Below are 18,026 nucleotides of genomic sequence, written 5' to 3'. Positions count from 1 at the left end.
CTTTAAGCACACTGTGATTAAATAATTGAGACACAAATGACTCAAGAGGGAGCCAGAGATCAAGATAGCCTAACCATATATATATTTTTTTTAACTGTTCCCGTCCTTCCTCCTCCCGTTTCTGCCATTACGCTCCCGAAGTTGCCAGTAATAGGCTACACCAGGGGTCGGCAAACTTTTCCATTTGGAGTGCCAATTTATCTTACTATTTCTACCGATCTGCGTGCCAGTTATGATACTCATATGCACATTGCTCCACAACAATTTCATTTATTTTATAATAAAGCCTTGGTAGCTTATAATTTTCATTAATCACAAATGATTTTATCTAAATAAAAATGTACTTTATTGCCATTCCCAACTACATTACCAGTCAACAATTGACACACTTTATTTGTACTATTTTCTACATTGTAGAATAAAAGTGAAGACATCAAAACTATGAAATAACACATATGGAATCATGTAATAACCAAAAAAAGTGTTACATCTTTTATATTAGAGATTCTTCTAAGTAGCCACCCTTTGCCTTGATGACAGCTTTCACATTCTTGGCTTTCTCTCAACCAGCTTCATGAGGTAGTCACCTGGAATGCATTTCAATTAACAGGTGTGCCTTCTTAAAAGTTCATTTGTGGAATTTATTTTCTTCTTAATGCGTTTGAGCCAATCAGTTGTGTTGTAACAAGGTAGGGTTGGTACAGTATACAGAAGATGGTATTTTACCAAATAGGGCTAAGTCCATATTATGGCAAGAACAGCTCAAATAAGCAAAGAGAAATGACAGTCCATCATTACTTTAACCTTTCTGGCGCAGGCCTGCCGCTAGCAACCCACCTCGACAACATCCGGTTAAATTGCAGAGCGCCAAATTCAAATGACAGAAATAGTAATAATAAACATTCATGAAAAAACAAGTGTTATACATCGGTTAAAAGATTAACTTCTTGTTAATCCAGCCGCTTTGTCAGATTACAAAAAGGCTTTACGGCGAAAGCATAACGTGATTATCTGAGGACAGCGCCCCGCACACAAAAGCATACAAACATTTTCCAACCAAGCAGATGAGTCACGAAAGTCAGAAATAGCAATAAAATGAATCACTTACCTTTGAAGATCTTCATATGGTTGCAATCAGAAGGGTAAAGTTCGTCGAAACATGTCAAACAATGTTTATAACTAATCGTTAGGGTGTCAATTATCTAAATTATCGATAATATTTCAACCGGACAATAGCGTATTCAATAGAAAGGAAGAAGAATGAAGGGCGCACACACAGTCACGTGCGCAAACCAGTACTGCATGCTTCCCAGGTCCTCTAACCAAAAGGTATTTTTCTCCGTAGTTTTTCAGAAAACAAGCCTGAAACCATGTCTAAAGACTGTTGACATCTAGTGGAAGCCATAGGAACTGCAATCTGGGCCCTAACCAATTACATAGTCAATAGGCATTCAATGGAAAACCACTCACATCAAAAAAATTCCACTTCCTGGATGGATTGTCCTCGGGTTTTCGCCTGCCATATCAGTTATGTTATACACACAGACATTATTTTTAACAGTTTTATAAACTTCAGAGTGTTTTCTATCCAATTCTACCAAGTATATGCTTATCCTACCTTCTGGCCCTGAGTAACAGGCAGTTTACTTTGGGCACGTCATTCATCTGAATTTCCGAATACTGCCCCGTCACTAAAAAGTTAAGACATGAAGGTCAGTAAATTCATAAGTCAGCCCAAATAAATGCTTCACAGAGATCAAGTAACAGACATCTCAAAATTAACTGTTCAAAGGAGACTGCGTGAATCAGGCCTTCATGGTAAAATTGCTGCAAAATAAACTACAGGACCCCAATAAGAAGAAGAGACTTGCTTGGGCCAAGAAACACGACCAATGGACATTAGACCGGTGGAAATTTGTCCTTTGTTCTGGAGTCCAAATTGCCGATTTTTGGTTCCAACCGCCGTGTCTTCGTGAGACGCAGAGTAGGTGAACGGATGATCTCCGCATGTGTTGTTCCCACCGTGAAGCATGGAGGAGGTGGTGTGGGGGTGCTTTGCTGGTATTTAGAATTCAAGGCATACTTAACCAGCGTGGCTACCACAACATTCTTCTATTATTCTACAATGTAGAAAATAGTAAAAATAAAGAAAACCCTTGAATGAGTAGGTGTCCAAACTTTTGATTGGTATTGTATATAAAAATAGACTACATAAAGCCAACAAATAAAAACATTGCAGCCTGCATGCAGGTAGAAAATATCACGATAAAAACAAATCACCTTGGCTACACATGGCCTGTATGCAAGGAACTTGAAACACTGTATCAACTTGGTCCAGCCAGAAGCTCATGCTAATAAACTTGCAACATTGTATAAAATATTCTGTCCCCTCAGAGTTCTGTGCCAGTGAGCTCTGGACAGACACAGTTGTAGGCTATTTGATCCAAGGATAAGTAGTAATCAGGTAGGCCTATTTTATGACGTTACCACCGGATCAGAATACAACATTTTTTTCTCCCTTTCATAAGGAGTGGTTATCGAAAGGGAGAAACCTGGAAAGATTTTTGAGAAGCTCCACAGCTCATTAGTGGTGGTGAGTTAAGACAATCAGAAATACTATCAGATCCCCCAAATGGGAACATTTATAAGCCTACATTTGCTCGCAGGCCAGGTAGCTTAGGCCTACTTCTATGCGTAATCAGGTGCGTGTCCTTACTCAACATTGACAGGAGCGCTCCAAACAAAACACAATGAATAAATTGACAACTCGTAAACAGAATGAAATAAATCAAAACTTGTTTCTCACAAGTGTAGCCTAGGTTGTGCGCTCTGCAAACAACGTGTCCACTCCGACAATGAGAACATTAAGAGACTAATAATAATAATAATATTATTATTGAATGCATTAACAGAAATTACAGTAACCAAACAAACATTGTAGATTAGAAGTTACGGTAATTAACGGTAAATGTACTACTGGTGAGGCATCCCTGCGGCCTCTGCAATGGATTAGTCTACTGAGACAGGCATCAATCAAGACATGCAATAAAACAACTTTTTTTGTTGCAATTGATCGACTACAAAATTCTCGGTCGACCAACAGCCTATCGACCAAACAATCGACCATTCAACTAACTGGGATCAGCCCTAAAGTATTTTAAAAATGTCAAATAGTATTTAAACCCAGGTTCACTAGCAGCTCATCTACTGAATGCAAATCTACTCTGTCAGAAAAGGGGAATGCAATAGTACGATATCTCCTACTGAGCCCAACCCACAGTGGGTCAAGACTGTCTCCTGCATTCTGACATGACAGTGTTTTATGCCTATGAACTGTCTGCCAGAGTCAATTACATTCAAACTACCGCAGACCTTTAGATTTAGAACAATGCCAATCGTTGTCTGGAGAACTCTCCAATGAATTCATGATCAGAATTCTAATTTAACTGACTCAAACTGAAATTAAACCACTGCTTGGGGATTATCAAAGCAATCGGGAACTGGAACAGTACAGTATTAAAATTAAAACCCAAAGAAAAAGCTTTTTATAGTTGTCAGTCCCCTCCACCTCTCACTCAATTTAAGTCAGTGACATTGCCAATGTGAATGATTTAAACCCTGCAAGACTCAGTGTTTCCTTCCTCAGTGCCAGCTGAGCTGCTCTCTCCATTCTGTTGTGTCTATCTACGTGTGCAAGGCCCTCTGGCTCCACAACCTGCCGCGTAGCTCCTCCACAACCTGCCGCGTAGCGCCTCCACAACCTGCCGCGTAGCGCCTCCACAACCTTCCGCGTAGCGCCTCCACAACCTGCCGCGTAGCGCCTCCACAACCTGCCGCGTAGCGCCTCCACAACCTGCCGCGTAGCGCCTCCACAACCTGCCGCGTAGCGCCTCCACAACCTGCCGCGTAGCGCCTCCACAACCTGCCGCGTAGCTCCTCCACAACCTGCCGCGTAGCGCCTCCACAACCTGCCGCGTAGCGCCTCCACAACCTGCCGCGTAGCGCCTCCACAACCTGCCGCGTAGCGCCTCCACAACCTGCCGCGTAGCTCCTCCACAACCTTCCGCGTAGCGCCTCCACAACCTGCCGCGTAGCGCCTCCACAACCTGCCGCGTAGCGCCTCCACAACCTGCCGCGTAGCTCCTCCACAACCTGCCGCGTAGCGCCTCCACAACCTGCCGCGTAGCTCCTCCACAACCTGCCGCTAGCTCCTCCACAACCTGCCGCGTAGCTCCTCCACAACCTGCCGCGTAGCTCCTCCACAACCTGCCGCTAGCTCCTCCACAACCTGCCGCGTAGCTCCTCCAACCTGCCACTCCACAACCTGCCGCGTAGCTCTTCCACAACATGCCGCATAGCTCCTCCACAACCTGCCGCGTAGCTCCTCCACAACATGCCGCTGCACAACCTGCTCTTGCACAACCAGCCGCTAGCGCCTCCACAACTAGCGCCTCCACAACCAGCCGCTAGCGCCTCCACAACCAGCCGCTAGCGCCTCCACAACTAGCCGCTAGCGCCTCCACAACTAGCCGCTAGCGCCTCCACAACCAGCCGCTAGCGCCTCCACAACCAGCCGCTAGCGCCTCCACAACCTGCCGCTAGCGCCTCCACAACCTGCCGCTAGCTCCTGCACAACCTGCCGCGTAGCTCCTCCACAACCTGCCGCGTAGCTCCTCCACAACCTGCCGCTAGCTCCTCCACAACCTGCCGCGTAGCTCCTCCACAACCTGCCACTCCACAACCTGCCGCGTAGCTCTTCCACAACATGCCGCATAGCTCCTCCACAACCTGCCGCGTAGCTCCTCCACAACATGCCGCTGCACAACCTGCTCTTCCACAACCTGCCGCTCCACAACCAGCCGCTAGCGCCTCCACAACCTGCCGCTAGCTCCTGCACAACCAGCCGCTAGCGCCTCCACAACTAGCGCCTCCACAACCAGCCGCTAGCGCCTCCACAACCAGCCGCTAGCGCCTCCACAACCAGCCGCTAGCGCCTCCACAACCAGCCGCTAGCGCCTCCACAACTAGCCGCTAGCGCCTCCACAACCAGCCGCTAGCGCCTCCACAACCTGCCGCTAGCTCCTGCACAACCTGCCGCGTAGCTCCTCCACAACCTGCCGCGTAGCTCCTCCACAACCTGCCGCTAGCTCCTCCACAACCTGCCGCGTAGCTCCTCCACAACCTGCCACTCCACAACCTGCCGCGTAGCTCTTCCACAACATGCCGCATAGCTCCTCCACAACCTGCCGCGTAGCTCCTCCACAACATGCCGCTGCACAACCTGCTCTTCCACAACCTGCCGCTCCACAACCAGCCGCTAGCGCCTCCACAACCTGCCGCTAGCTCCTGCACAACCAGCCGCTAGCGCCTCCACAACTAGTGCCTCCACAACCAGCCGCTAGCGCCTCCACAACCAGCCGCTAGCGCCTCCACAACCAGCCGCTAGCGCCTCCACAACCAGCCGCTAGCGCCTCCACAACCAGCCGCTAGCGCCTCCATAACCAGCCGCTAGCGCCTCCACAACCAGCCGCTAGCGCCTCCACAACCAGCCGCTAGCGCCTCCACAACCAGCCGCTAGCGCCTCCACAACTAGCGCCTCCACAACCAGCCGCTAGCGCCTCCACAACCTGCCGCTAGCGCCTCCACAACTAGCGCCTCCACAACCAGCCGCTAGCGCCTCCACAACCTGCCGCTAGCGCCTCCACAACTAGCGCCTCAACAACCCAGCCGCTAGCGCCTCCACAACCCAGCCGCTAGCTCCTGCACAACCCAGCCGCTAGCTCCTGCACAACCCAGCCGCTAGCTCCTGCACAACCCAGCCGCTAGCTCCTGCACAACCCAGCCGCTAGCTCCTGCACAACCCAGCCGCTAGCTCCTGCACAACCCAGCCGCTAGCTCCTGCACAACCAGCCGTTAGCTCCTCCACAACCTCCTGCTAGCTCCTGCACAACCAGCCGCTAGCTCCTCCACAACCTGCCGCTACCTATTAGGGCTGGTGATCCTCAGGGCCAGACCAACCAGGCTGGGAGGTGCTGTCAGGAGGCCAGATGTAGAGGAGTGAGGAAGCCGTAGTTAAGCCCTGTGTACCCAGGGCGGTGTTGGTGTTGGCACTAATCTGAAAACATGACAGGCAGCCTCCGTCCATCAAGAGTCTTCCATTTACAAATAGGAGGCTTTGTCTCTGTCAAGCTGTCAATCTGCATGAGCAATGTCAACAGGAAGACACCATTCACTGCCAAAAGGACAGACTGATTAGAATCCTCCTTTTGGCAAATTGTTTACTATCAAGACGTAGGCCGTGTCCCAAATGCAACCCTATTTCCTATATAGTGCACTACTTTTGCTCAGGGCCAATAGGGCACTATATAGGGAACAGGGACACACAGCCTGACTCTGTGTTGTAGCGTAGAGACAATTATATATTGGATCCTTGTCACACTTCTGCTCTATTGGTAGTCTTTAAATTAAATCTTGATAATCTGGTTTCTTTTTTCTATACACGCAGTGTGTGACAACATGCCTCGTTGCACATCTCTTGTAAGGCTGTCTCAGATAATGAGTTAATGTCATTAAGTATTGTATATAAATCTGCAGAGACCTTTTTCAGTCTGGGTCCCTTCTAGCTGTGGTTGATGGCACCATATGGGTCTGAATGACACAAGCCAGTGATGTATATATTAGTTATATATTCCCTATTGATAGCAGGACACAATACATTAGAGACAGAGAAAAGGTTGCAGCTGCCACTCGTGATGCTGCTGCTCCAGGTTCAAATGTCCTGCCTGCAGCTATAGAACCATGACCTGTTCACCGAACGTGTGTGTGTCTCTCCCTCTCTGCCTGGTTCCTCTCTAGGTTTCTTCCTAGGTTGCTGCCTTTCTGGGGAGTTTTTCCTAGCCACCGTGCTTCTACATCTGCATTGCTTGCTGTTTGTGGTTTTAGGCTGGGTTTCTGTATAGCACTTTGTGACATCTGCTGATGTAAAAAGAGCTTTATAAATACATTTGATTGATCTCCCATCTGCAAGTGCCACAGTTAAAGGGAAAATTAAAACAGTCCTCCTGAGGTTCTCACTCTCTGTATTGGTTGTTATTATAATGAACAAAAATATAAACTCAACATGCAACAATTTCAAAGATTTAACTGAGTTACCGTTCATATAAGGAAATCAGTCAATTGAAATAAGTTCATTAGGCCGTAATCTATGGATTTCACATGACTGGGCAGGGGGAGCCAGGCACAGCCAATCAGAATTCGTTTTTCCCCCTCAAAAGGGTTTTGTTACAGACAGAAATACTCCTGTTTCATCAGCTGTCCGGGTGGCTGGTCTCAGACGATCCTGCAGGTGAAGAAGCTGGATGTGGAGGTCCAGCGCTGGCGTGGTTACACGTGGTCTGTGGTTGTGAGGCTGGTTGGAAGTACCACCAAATTCTCTAAAACAACGTTGGAGAAGGCTTATGATAGAGAAACAGCTCTGGTGGACATTCCTGCAGTCAGCATGTCAAATGCACGCTCCTTCAAAACTTAAGACATCTGTGACATTGTGTTGTGCAACAAAACTGCACATTTTAGTGGCCTTTTATTGTCCCCAGCACAAGGTACACCTGTGTAATGATCACGCTATTTAATCAGATTCTTGATATGCTACACCTGTCAGGTGGATGGATTATCTTGACAAAGGAGAAATGCTCAGTAACAGAGATGTAAACAAATTTGAGCTGGTTCTGTAAAATGTCGCTCTCCTCCTCCCCTGCTCTCTCCTCATCCCCTTAATCCCATCTGAAACTAACATGCGTCCCAAATGGCACCCTATTCCCTGTATACTGCATTACTTCAGACCAGTGCCGTTTGGGATGCACCCAGGACACAAAGGAAACACAAATATGAGTCATAATGTAGCTCAGTGCTCTAATGTAATTATTCTGTCACATTTTCTCAAAATGTTCTTTGTTTGTCGAGTTGCTGGTTGGGGCTGCAAAAGAGAAATGTCTTGTTTGAACATGTTGTCTCTGCTAATATTGCCTTGGTTTTGGAAATGGCCTGAAATGGGCTACTGTTGGCCCTATGTGTCGAGCGGCCATGGTCTCCGAATAGGCTGCTTTTGGCCCGACATGTACACTATATATACACAATAGTATGTGGACACCACTTCAAATTAGTGAAGGGAAACAAATGGCAGAAGAATGGCCTCACTGCAGAGGTCAGTGACTTTCAACGTGGCACCGTCATAGGAAGCCACCTTTCCAACAAGTCAGTTCATCAAATTGCTGCCCTGGTCAACTAAGTGCTGTTATTGTGTGGAAATGGTGGAAATGGAAATGTCAAGACACAACAACGGCTCAGCCGCGAAGTGGTAGGCCACACAAGCTCACAGAACGGGACTGCCGAGTGCTGAAGCACGTAACGTGTAAAAATCGTCTGTCCTCGGTTGCAACACTCACTACCGAGTTCAAAACTGCCTCTGAAAGCAACGTCAGCACAAGAACTTCGTCTGGAGCTTCATGAAATGGGTTTCAACGCCTGAGCGTTCTGCACACACAAGCCTAAGATTTTTTATTTTATTTCACCTTTATTTAACCAAGTAGGCCAGTTGAGAACAAGTTCTCATTTACAACTGCAACCTGGCCAAGATAGAGCAAAGCATTGTGACACAAACAACAGAGTTACACATGGGATAAACAAACGTACAGTTAATAACACAATAGAAAAGTCTATATACAGTGTGTGCAAATGTAGTAAGATTAGGGAGGTAAGGCAATAAATAGGCCATAGTGGCAAAATAATTACAATTTAGCAGTTAAACACGGGAGTGATAGATGTGCAGAATAGAGGTCGACCGATTTATGATTTTTCAACGCCGATACCGATTATTGGAGGACCAAAAAAAGTTGATACCGATTAATCAGACGATTGTTATATATATATATTGTAATTTATTTGTAATAATGACAATTACAACAATACTGAATGAACAATGAACACTTATTTTAACTTAATATAATACATCAAAATCAATTTAGTCTGAAATAAATAATGAAACATGTTCAATTTGGTTTAAATAATGCAAAAACAAAGTGTTGGAGAAGAAAGTAAAAGTGCAATATGTGCCATGTAAAAAAGCTAACGTTTAAGTTCCTTGCTCAGAACATGAGAACATATGAAAGCTGGTGGTTCCTTTTAACATGATTCTTCAATATTCCCAGGTAAGAAGTTTTAGGTTGTACTTATTATAGGACTATTTCTCTCTATACCATTTGTATTTCATATACCTTTGACTATTGGATGTTCTTATAGGCACTATAGTATTGCCTGCCTAATCTCGGGAGTAGATAGGCTTGAAGTAATAAATAGCGCAATGCTTGAGGCATTGCGAAGAGCTGCTGGCAAACGCAGTAAAGTGCTGTTTGAATGAATGCTTACGAGCCTGCTGCTGCCTACCACCGCTCAGTCAGACTGCTCTATCAAATATCAAATCATAGACTTAATTATAATAACACACAGAAATACAAGCCTTAGGTCATTAATATGGTCAAATCCGGAAACTATCATTTCGAAAACAAAACGTTTATTCTTTCAGTGAAATACGGAACCGTTCCGTATTTTATCTAACGGGTGGCATCCATAAGTCTAAATATTGCTGTTACATTGCACAACCTTCAATGTTATGTCATAATTACGTAATATTCTGGCAAATTAGTTCGCAACGAGCCAGGTGGCCCAAACTGTTGCATATACCCTGACTCTGCGTGCAATGAACGTAAGAGAAGTGACACAATTTCCCTAGTTTAATATTGCCTGCTAACATGAATTTCTTTTAACTAAATATGCAGGTTTAAAAAAATATACTTGTGTATTGATTTTAAGAAAGGCATTGATGTATTTGGTTAGGTACACATTGGTGCAACAACAGTGCTTTTTTCGCAAATGCGCTTTTGTTAAATCATCCCCCGTTTGACGAAGTTGTCTGTCTTTGTTAGGAAGAAATGTTCTTCACACAGTTCGCAACGAGCCAGGCGGCCCAAACTGCTGCATATACCCTGACTCTGTTGCACAGAACGCAAGAGAAGTGACACAATTTCCCTAGTTAAAAGAAATTCATGTTAGCAGGCAATATTAACTAAATATGCAGGTTTAAAAATATATACTTGTGTATTGATTTTAAGAAAGGCGTTGATGTTTATGGTTAGGTACACATTGGTGCAACGACAGTGCTTTTTTCACTAATAAGCTTGTTAAATCACCCGTTTGGCGAAGTAGGCTGTGATTCAATGATAAATTAACAGGCACCGCATCGATTATATGCAACGCAGGACAAGCTAGATAAACTAGTAATATCAACCATGTGTAGTTAACTAGTGATTATGTTAAGATTGATTGTTTTTTATAAGATACGTTTAATGCTAGCTAGCACCTTACCATGGCTCCTTGCTGCACTCGCATAACAGGTAGTCAGCCTGCCACGCAGTCTCCTCGTGGAGTGCAATGTAATCGGCCATGATCGGTGTCCAAAAATGCCGATTACCGATTGTTACGAAAACTTGAAAATCGGTCCTAATTAAAATCGGTCGACCTCTAGTGCAGATGAATGGTGCAAGTAGAGATACTGGGGTGCAAAGGAGCAAAAAAATAAATAACAATATGGGGATGAGGTAGTTGGGTTGGCTATTTACAGATGGGCTATGTACAGGTGCAATGATCGGTAAGCTGCTCTGACAGCTGATGCTTAAAGTTAGTGAGGGAGATAAGGCTCCAGCTTCAGTGATTTCTGCATTTTTTCCCCTATCATTGGCAGCAGTGAACTGGAAGGAAAGGCAGCCAAAGAGGAGTTGGCTTTGGGGGTGACCAGTGAAATATACCTGCTGGAGCGCGTGCTGCGGGTGGGTGCTGCTATGGTGACTAGTGAGCTGAGATAAGGCGGGGCTTTACCTAGCAAAGACTTAGATGACCTGGAGCCAATGGGTTTTGCGACGAATATGAAGCGAGGGCCAGCCAACGAGAGCATACAGGTCGCAGTGGTGGGTAGTATACGGGACTTGTGACAAAACGGATGGCACTGTGATAGACTACATCCAATTTTCTGAGTAGAATGTTGGAGGCTATTTTGTAAATGACATCGCCGAAGGCAAGGATCGGTAGGATAGTCAATTTTACGAGGGTATGTTTGGCAGCATGAGTGAAGGATGCTTTGTTGCGAAATAGGAAGCCGATTCTAGATTTAATTTTGGATTGGATATGCTTAATGTGAGTCTGGAAGGAGAGTTTACAGTCTAACCAGACACCTAGGTATTTGTAGTTGTCCACATATTCTAAGTCAGAACCGTCAAGACTAGCGATCGGTTGAAGAGCATACATTTAGTTTTACTTGCATTGAAGAGCAGTTGGAGGCCACGGAACGAGTGTTGAATGGCATTGAAGCTCATCTGGAGGTTTGTTAAGTGTCCAAAGGGCCAGAGGTATACAGAATGGTGTTGCCGGCGTAGAGGTGGATCAGAGAATCATCAGTAGCAAGAGTGACATCGATGTATACAGAGAAAAGAGTGGCTCAGCAGTAACCGCGTGGCCAGGCTCAGCAGTAACCGCGTGGCCAGGCTCAGCAGTAACCGCGTGGCCAGGCTCAGCAGTAACCGCGTGGCCAGGCTCAGCAGTAACCGCGTGGCCAGGCTCAGAAGTAACCGCGTGGCCAGGCTCAGCAGTAACCGCGTGGCCAGGCTCAGCAGTAACCGCGTGGCCAGGCTCAGAAGTAACCGCGTGGCCAGGCTCAGCAGTAACCGCGTGGCCAGGCTCAATCGCTACTGCATATGAAGGGAAAGTCGACTGGGGACGTGATTAGATCTGCAGTATTGAACATTGAAATCGAATCTATTTCTAGGGTAATGACATTGAATATTCCCAGAACAATGTCTAGTAGTGAGTGCGATCTGATCTCACCTGAGACAACCTACAGGCGTGAGTCCATGTGAACCATTGAAAGTCATTGAGCCCCCCTCCAGAGTGTATTGTATAATAACACAGATAGCCCCAGCTGCCTGCCTGATATGTATTTTCACACTACCTATTAATTTACTGGATCTTCTCTCCTGTGAGTCACTGTGGCATTCTGCAAGGCTAACAAGGACACAAAAAGTCCACCTTAAATATGGCAAGAGATGGACTGGTTTGACTTATGCACTTAATCTGCCATATGCAAGGAGGACTTCGTGTCCTTGTTTAGCCATCCAGAATGTCACAGTGACATGAGAGAAGAGATATTAAAATGTTTTTTTAAGGCATAAATGTAAAAAAGATATGACAAAGAATGTTCCCTCTACAATATACTTTATTTTCCCCATTCTATTCTTAATGCACTTCACATTATTTCACCTCTGTTCATCCAGATTGGGCATAAAGCAATTCCTAGTCATGATGGGAAAATATGACATAAGATGAATGAGTATTCATAAACAGAGTAGTAGTAGGTGTCCTGTTATGTTTTTGGTATTAAAAGCACAAATATGTTATTTCCATCTGGTTACTGGAATGTTGATTTACCGATCAACATTAAAATGTTAAGTCAAACAGATTCAGGCATTACAGAATACAGCCTAATGAATGATTGATAATACACACTAATATCCCTGATATCAGTAAATCATGAAGACTTAAATAGAATTGATTCAAATGATTCCCATTGATCAGGGTTGTGTGACAGCGGCCGGGAATCAGTTAGGCTTCTATTCCAGTGCCTGACTAAATTATTAGACATGGTCCCCTGACTTGCCTAGTTAAATACATTTAAATCTTCATTTGAGGATGTGGTTGAAATGATCTTCATAGGATATAAGTGTTTCTGGGAACAGAACTCTGCAATGGAAAATATCTAAGTCTCAAAACTATTAACCTATCATTCAAATGATTTTGGTTATATTCTCTCTTCAGAATAGAAAGGAGGATTCAAGAAGAGCAAAGATATGCAAGACGCACACAGCACAGCAGACAAGTTTTGGAACCTCTAAATCTAACATTTGGTCATTCTTTTGTGACACGATAAGATCTGAAAGCTGCTGACAGGCAGCAAGCAGGCCAGTTAGTTCACCATGTGTGACGTCAGTCGATTGACATTTTCCATTCACTTCCACACAACAACAAAACACTGGGCCAGGAAATACATGAAAAAATCTTACTTCAAATATTTTTGTGTAAAAAAAGCCCTAAGACTGCCAGTAACAGCAAGTCCATGCACTTGTTTTTGAGGCTAAAGCCAAGACCTCTGCAGATGTGAGAGCCTGTAAGACAACAAGAGGCAGGTGAGCTGAAGAAACCAAATTCGGTCTCGCTCCCAAAACCAACGCCTTCGGGGAAAGAAACAGAACTGCCCTGGTCGTGTTGCCCCGGTTACGCTCCACAGCATCTAATAAACCTTGGCAGCTAACCTTTTCATTCATCCATCTCTCCTACCTCATCTCCCCCCTTTCATCTACCTCTCCTCCTCTTGGGGCATCAGCAAAACAACAAATTCAACATCTCCACGGCGACAAAGCAATCGATTTCCCCCAGAAACGTTCTCTTCTCTCAACACTAAATGTCAATCCCCTTATTCTCAATTATCATTGATAGCCTTTTAATTGTGCTTCTGGTATTCCAAGTGGCATCTCTTCCAAGAAGAGTTGGACAAAGCCTATGGTTTCCTTGAACAGTCAGAGGTTGCATCCTATTTCCTACCCAAATGACTGGAGAAACAAACCCACATTATATATCTGAATTTTAACAATGGGGCCTCCCTCTGGCACAGGGACAAAAAGTCACCCAATGGTCTGAAACTGCTTCACTCTAAAACATAATGCCAGAAACTGTTTCTCTCTAAAAACAGTCTTTTTTTGGACATAAGGAGAGAGTGTGTGCAGGACGGCAGTGTAAGCCCAGCACATCTCTTTTAAGGAGCAGAATACTATACAGTTGTAGTGCTCTCCTCTACGGCACTATAATCAGGTTATAATCTCCATTTTACAGCCTTAACAGAAGCCTGTGCTCTCCTCTCAGTCCTTCTATCCACAGCAGCACAGACCTCGCAGACCCAGGTTAAGTCCCAAATGACACCCTATATAGCAAACTACTTCCGACCACCCTTTGAGCTCTGGTCGAAAGTAGTGCACTGTAAAATGGAAGGGGGTACAAATTAGGACACCCCAGTCTGTCATTGCTACCTGTGCTTAAGAGCTCACAACAGGGTCGTTCCATTTCATTTCAGCAAGCCATGACACCCACCCTCTCAGATTGTTCTGAAAGGGTTTCTGTAGTTAGAAACATAAGAATTCCTGCAACATTATCTTTTTAAAAGACATTAAGCCTAACTGATTGCACCCAAATTGGCCATTGGTCATGTAAAATAACCCATGAGCACCAACATGTGAAGTTCATTTGAGCATGTCAAATTGGGTGTCAAATGAAAGCTACATGTTTTGATATATATACACACACACACACATATAGTTTAACCATTTTCCATCCTAAAAATGTAGAATTAGCAAAGGCTTTTGGTCAAACAGATAGAAAAGGTAGTAGTATTAAAGGTATAAGAAATACATCAAAACACAATGATATTGAAGACCCCTGCCAGCTAATATGAATAAATGTTTCTGCCTTCTGTAAGTTTAAGAAACATTGCCTTATGCCTTGAAATTCTGTTACCAAAAAACCCACATATCTTTAAGATCTTTTCTAATTTATCTCATGAGGACAGAGGATAATGAAAGTTCACAGAGCTAACAAGTAAAGGTAGACCTATGAATTAGTGTTTTTACTGATATCAATTTTGTTTATGAATTATTATGTGATTAAAACTCGACATCCCCCCCCCAAAAAAAGAAATCGGTAAAGGAATTTCTGCAATTGAATTGGCTACAATGGGAAATCATAGTAGTCACAAACAGTTGGATTCACAAGTTTGGTCAGCACAGTAGAGTTCAGTACAATACTGTACTTTATTGAGCTCTACTGTGCTGTACTTTGATGTACAAACTTGTGAAACAGACGACAATGTCTGGTTCAGATTTGGTCTTGCCCTTGCCAATCAAATTTAGTCTTGTAGAGCTCATTAAAATAATAGCCAGCATGTAGAATAATAACCAAATATGCAAAGGGTGATATTGCATATTTCTACCTTTGTGTACCTATTCAGGATACATCAACATGAAGAGAATGACATTCATATGCATAATTATGCCTTTCTGTGTAGTACAGATCATGGACATATAATGAAATTCCGTTACTGCAATTCCGTTAACAAGTGTAAATCCACTTCACTTACTGTATTTCAATAACCAAAAGAGTGTTTTAAAGTCAATGTGTCATGTCATAGCTGACACCCCATTCTTTCTGCATATGTCGTTGAATCTTAATTCGGAGCAGATATTTTTGAAAACGTGGACACAAAAAAAAACTGAGGAAGATTTTACCAAAATCATTTTACTAAACTCTGCATCTTCACAGTTCTTCCAGTGAATGTGTTTTGAATGTGTTTTTGTAAAATTAGCAGTGTAAATTGTTAAAAGTCATCTTTGTGCATTGAGTTGTATGATTTATTAACTTTGAAATCAATGTTTTTTTGTTTGGGATACATTTTACACAAGTAATTTCAATTTAGAAGGATTCATATAATATTCAATACATGTAGTACCCAACATCTGATTTGGACCAAACATCCATTATGTTTGACAAGTAGTATGAAGCTGCAGCTTGGAGTATTGTTTATTCATATTATGTACCGGTAATGTATTCTCAGGGAATTTGATGGCTAATTTCTCTGAAGGGGGAAAAAAAACTATTAAAGCTCCATGCTCTACCAACTGAGCCACACGGGAAACTCTGACCATTGACTTGAATAGGGATTCCCATTCTAGTGAATCTATTTCTGTGGTTTCTCTGACAGGGGGAATGTGTTAAAGGACAGCCTAGAACAGGGTTCTCCAACCCTATTCCTGGAGAGCTACCCTCCTGTGGGTTTTTGCTCCAACCCAAGTTGTAACTAACATGATTCAGCTTATCAACCCATGTTTTAAATCAGGTGTGCTAGATTAGGGTTGGAGCAAAATATACAGGGCACAGTTTCCCAAAAGCATCTTAAGGCTAAACTCATCGTTAGAACCTTCGTAGGAGCATCGTTAAATCTCCAAGCTGTTTCCCAAAACCATCATTAGTAAAGTTGCACTTTAAAACGCTTGTTATTTACCGACTGCCTCAGACCAGTCGTAGAACAGCAAAGTGCGTCATTAGATGCATTTTTGCCCTTTATACACAGAAGATCTCTGCTGGTTTCTCTGACAGGGGGAATGTGTCACAGGACAGCATAAATACCATCACTGGAATGGACATAGTACCTCTGACCAATGACTTGAATAGGGGTAGTCTCTCTGACAGGGGGAGTGTGTCACAGAACAGCTTGCCTACTGATAGCCAGTTTCCATTTCACCACGAAGATAAGATACCTCACGGGTGACAATACATGACCTCACTATACTCAAGTGTGTGTGTGTCCGTCCAAGTGTCTACATATGGATGATATGATACATGGTATCATTGTAATGCATTTTGCAGTCGTGTAGTCCAGGCTTGTAACCTAATAAAGGTTCCCGGCCTTCTGGTAATCATGCAATGTAGTCACTAGTCAGTAACGGCCATTTATATATGGCTCTAGTAATTACTGTTTAAGTGTGAGTGTCCACAGACATGCCATACGTCACATCTTATCAGGTCATCCCCAGCCAGATGCGTCACCACCCTCCCCCAGGGTAATATGTCAGTGTTTGAGGTACACCATTTCAGATACATAGAATTTATTGAAACATGACCCAAATATCTCATGTGTAGTCTGTGCTATGCACTATGAATTGAGCTATCCCCAAAAAACTGAAGGGGGATTTCAAAAACAAGCCTCACAGAAACCACAGGTGCTCTGAAGTTGCGTGCTTAAACACATAACATTCACAAATGGGAATACACACCAATTGAAATATCACTTTTAAATTCTAAAATAGCCTATGGTCAGATAACAGTCATATTTTCATTAGTTAGTGTAGGCCTATCATATGTTACTATATGTTAGGGAACGCGATAACATCTGTAAATATGTTTTAATTGGCAGCATATGACATCATCCACATCAACTTTAATAAATGTGCGCAAAACATGCGCCGACTTCATATTAAAAGTGTTGTTCTTACCTGGCATGCAAGCGCTCATAGACACGAACATTGCAATAACAGCAACCTGGGTTAGAAGCGTAGCGGCGGGCCTGTGATCGACCCCTCTTCTCGGCGATAGCATGCTGCAAAGCGCTCCTACAACTGATAGAACAGAGTTGGGATTCGGGGGTCGGTCATACCCCCATTCCCTTACTGCAGAAGGAAGCTCAGGAAATGTGTTCAGCTTCTGTAAATATGTAGTCCGAATGCGAAGTAGCGCTCAGTTGCAGTTATCAGATTCGGTAATAGAGCGATGATGAACGATGTCGTCTCCTCTGTGTTTTGCGCAGGATCCCATTGAGTTGAGCGCTATATTGGGTGAAGCTTGAAGAAACGACTGTGAGGGCTGTTATTGCTGAGCTGTCGGTCTTTGGTGAGAGCCGTACGTAGACGATGTCGTCACAACGCTCTCCTAATCCGTTTTGCCGTACGCAAAACCGCAATTACAGACAGAGGGGAAGAGGCGAAGGGAGAGGTTTTACTCCGCCCACGAAAAATAATACCACGAAGTGAGGAATCTTTGTATGGAGGTCTGTGAGTGTCGAATTTGGCAACAAAACATTTAATTGCTCATTTGCTACGAGGGGTTTATTTGATCGAATACAAGTTTCGTAATGGTTAGGTTGTTACAAATGCACTGATATAAGTGGACGCACGTGGCATTTTGGCAACTTTGAAAAAATACGTTATCAGAGTTGTGCCTCTTCGTAGAGATAGAGGACTCATCATGGATATTACCAGTTTTAGTATGGACGTTGCCAATGAGGGCTTCCACTATTTTAAAGTAGTCAACTGGGTGGGGATTCCTAT

The 18,026-nt window shown here is 43.9% G+C and overlaps 1 protein-coding gene across 3 annotated transcripts in view; it reads right to left on the bottom strand.

The window, feature by feature from the left end:
- Positions 1 to 17,534, bottom strand: part of LOC139545037 (neural proliferation differentiation and control protein 1-like) — a 41,362-nt gene extending 23,828 nt beyond the window's left edge. For 2 of the 3 annotated variants that reach the window (XM_071352391.1, XM_071352393.1), the window contains exon 1: positions 17,196 to 17,448. In XM_071352391.1, coding sequence (XP_071208492.1) covers positions 17,196 to 17,298 — 103 coding nt within the window. In that variant the 5' untranslated portion in view covers positions 17,299 to 17,448. Of the gene's footprint in view, positions 1 to 17,195 lie in introns of all 3 variants that reach the window. The other variant, XM_071352392.1, reaches the window with a different exon arrangement.
- Positions 17,535 to 18,026: the final 492 nt, after the last annotated feature.

The sequence above is a fragment of the Salvelinus alpinus genome, chromosome 19 (assembly GCF_045679555.1).
Source record: "Salvelinus alpinus chromosome 19, SLU_Salpinus.1, whole genome shotgun sequence".
Lineage (NCBI taxonomy): Eukaryota > Metazoa > Chordata > Actinopteri > Salmoniformes > Salmonidae > Salvelinus > Salvelinus alpinus.
Note: the sequence above shows the minus strand (reverse complement) of the source record. Positions and strands in the feature narration are given on the sequence as shown.